Source organism: Crocuta crocuta, unplaced genomic scaffold (genome assembly GCF_008692635.1).
Source record: "Crocuta crocuta isolate KB4526 unplaced genomic scaffold, BGI_CrCroc_1.0 scaffold653, whole genome shotgun sequence".
NCBI lineage: Eukaryota > Metazoa > Chordata > Mammalia > Carnivora > Hyaenidae > Crocuta > Crocuta crocuta.
In genome coordinates, this window is record NW_027527134.1 from 909,654 (window position 1) to 912,246 (window position 2,593).

At 64.7% G+C, this 2,593-nt stretch overlaps 1 protein-coding gene across 1 annotated transcript in view; it reads left to right on the forward strand.

Moving 5' to 3' along the window:
* Window positions 1-2,593, forward strand: part of SLC67A1 (solute carrier family 67 member 1) — a 16,903-nt gene that overhangs the window by 11,991 nt on the left and 2,319 nt on the right. Inside the window, exon 6 of the mRNA XM_077756399.1 lies at window positions 2,434-2,535. Coding sequence (XP_077612525.1) covers window positions 2,434-2,535 — 102 coding nt within the window. The remainder of the gene's footprint in view (window positions 1-2,433; window positions 2,536-2,593) is intronic.

Genomic DNA, 2,593 nt, shown 5'->3' on the forward strand with positions numbered 1-2,593 from the left:
AGACCCCCCCAAGGGACGGTCACTCCGTCCTTGTGAGATGCCCTGACTGACAGCCGGTGGGATGGTGGCGGGGCCGCCAGGGGCCCCGGCTCCTCCTGGCATCTGCACCAGGCCCTGGGGGGCAGGGACAGGTGGCGGCGCGCCGCCGGACAGCCAGGGTGCAGGAGGGGCTGTTCCAGGACCGTCCGAAAGGGAGGGAGCTCTGGGGCTCCCCGGGAGCCGGTGATGTCCCTGCACCTCCAGGCCATCTGCTCCCCACGCCTCCGGGCCCAGGACTGGTCTCAGCCCTGGTGCGAAAGTGGCAGCCACCGAGGGGCAGGGACACCTCGGCGCCGCTGCAGGCTGGCCGGGGGGGCGGGGGGGGCATCCCGGGGCCATACACAGAAACGACAGCACCAGCGCTCCAGGCCGGGGACCGCGGCTCCTAAGGCCCTGGAACCCAGGCCCGCACCTGTGCTGAGGCCAGCAGGCCCCCAGGACCCTCAAGGCGGACACTGTAGTCCCCAGTGGTGACCCTGCCTGAGTCGGGCCTGGGCTCCAGCACCTGTACGGATGGCGGCCCACCCTTGGGGGAGCTGGGGCCCCGGCTGTGTCTGGAACCTCTGTGGGCAGAGGGTGGGGTTTGGCCTGAGGCCCCCTCCGTCGGGCACGTCCCAGCCCCCAGCCCTGAAGGGTAGGGCTGGTCACTGAGGGTCCGAAGAGGCAGCCCGGGCTCCTGCGTGCTGCCTCCCTCTGCAAACCGCCTCCTGGGTCCTCAGAAGGGCTGAGGTGCAATTTTAGGCGGGGCAGTCAGTTGGGGGGGTGCGGGTTGGAAGGGGTTGCAAGTGCAAAGGCCCTGGGGTGGGGAGCACACAGCTGCTGAGGGGGCTGAGGCTGCAGACTAGACTCTGAGGACGTGGAGGGGAGGGTTCTTCAGGGCCAGGAAGGACCTGGATTTACTCAGACTGGGGTGGGGGCTGTGGAGAGGGTCCACGCAGAGGCTGGACACGGTCACATGAGCCCCCCCAGCTCTGCGCACTGTTAGAGAGGGGCTATAGGGAACGTGGGTGGCCCACGTTCGCCCTGGGAGAGGCATCCAAGGACGGGCCTGTTTGTTAAGTTCTGGTTTTGTGTAATAACCTGCCAGCCACAGACGTTTTAGGCTTTTTTTTAAGTTAATGGGGAAACTGAGGCAGGACAGCACTGCGTCAGGGTTTGGGTCTGGGTGTTTGCGTGGATGCTGAGGCCAGACCTCACTCTGCTGTGGTGCCGTGCCACGCTGATGGCCACGCCAGATGGACTTTCCTTTACAAGAACAAACAAACAGAAAATGTAACGTAAAGCAAGTCTAAAAGTAGGATTTTCTTTTTTTTTAAATGTTTTTTTTTTAAATTTATTTCTAGGAGAGAGAGAGAGAGAGAGACAGCGTGAGCAGGGGAGGGTCAGAGAGAGAGGGAGTCACAGACTGAAACAGGCTCCAGGCTCTGAGCTGGCAGTCAGCACAGAGCCCGACGCGGGGCTCGAACCCACGAACCGCGAGATCATGACCCAAGCGAAAGTCGGACGCTTAACCGACTAAGCCACCCAGGCGCCCCTAAAAGTAGGATTTTCTAAGGGGACATGTGTGGTTACGGTTAGAAGCAGTTTCATCAGGCCAGGCAGGCAGTGAGGGGAGTAGGGGGCCCCATTCCGCAGGCCTGGGCTGGGGCCGCCCCAGGACCCACGGTCCGCACAAGCACCCGGGGGCACCGACCCCCAGCCCACACACAGCCCCCGGGGGCACTGAGCACTTGTGGGTACTGGGCTTCCACCATCCATCACCCCAGACTCCACTCCAGCTCTGGGACCTTGGGTAAGTAACGTCAGCCCTCGGGGCCTCAGTTTACCCAGCTGTACCCGGGGTGCGGTGAAGTCGCAGAGCTGCTGGCCTGGTCCCGGCACAGGGGTGGGCTCTGGTGGACAGCAGCCGAGGTGCCTGCCAGGGCCAGGCCTCTGCGGCCCGACCTCCAGGAAGGAGGGGGGCTGGGCTGAGGAGGAGTGGTTGGGGGAGGGGCACGCGGGGGCCAGGTGACACTGGACGGGGCTTCCCAGGGTCTCAGTGTCCCCGGGCTTTGCAGTCAGGGCCACACGATACCCAGTGCTTTTTACCCCATAAGCCATTGCCCCCCCGAACCGACCTGTGAGCAGCTAGCCAGCCCGCCCTTGATGAAAATGTGTTCACGCCTGAAACTAAGGACGCAGGACCCACTTTGGAGACGACAGTTGGAGTGAATGGGTGCCCGCGTGCTGTGCCCAGGCCACCCCGTCTCCCGGGGACCTTCCCGCAGACATGAGACGTTGGGGCCCAGCCTTCTCCTCTGGCCTGGTGGCTGCTGGGGCTGGGAGGGGACCCCAGCTGTGGGGGCTGCCGCCGTCCAGACCCCTCCCACCCAGCCTCTCTCTCTGTCTCCCCAGGTCATTCAGGGCCTGGTGATCGGGCGGCTGAGCAGCCGCTTCTCGGAGAGGGCACTGCTCCGGACCAGCGTGCTGGGCTTTGTCCTGGTGGGACCGGTCATGGTGAGCACCGTCCCGGGGGCTGCCTGCACAGAGGGCGGGATCCCGGGCCCAGCGCCCC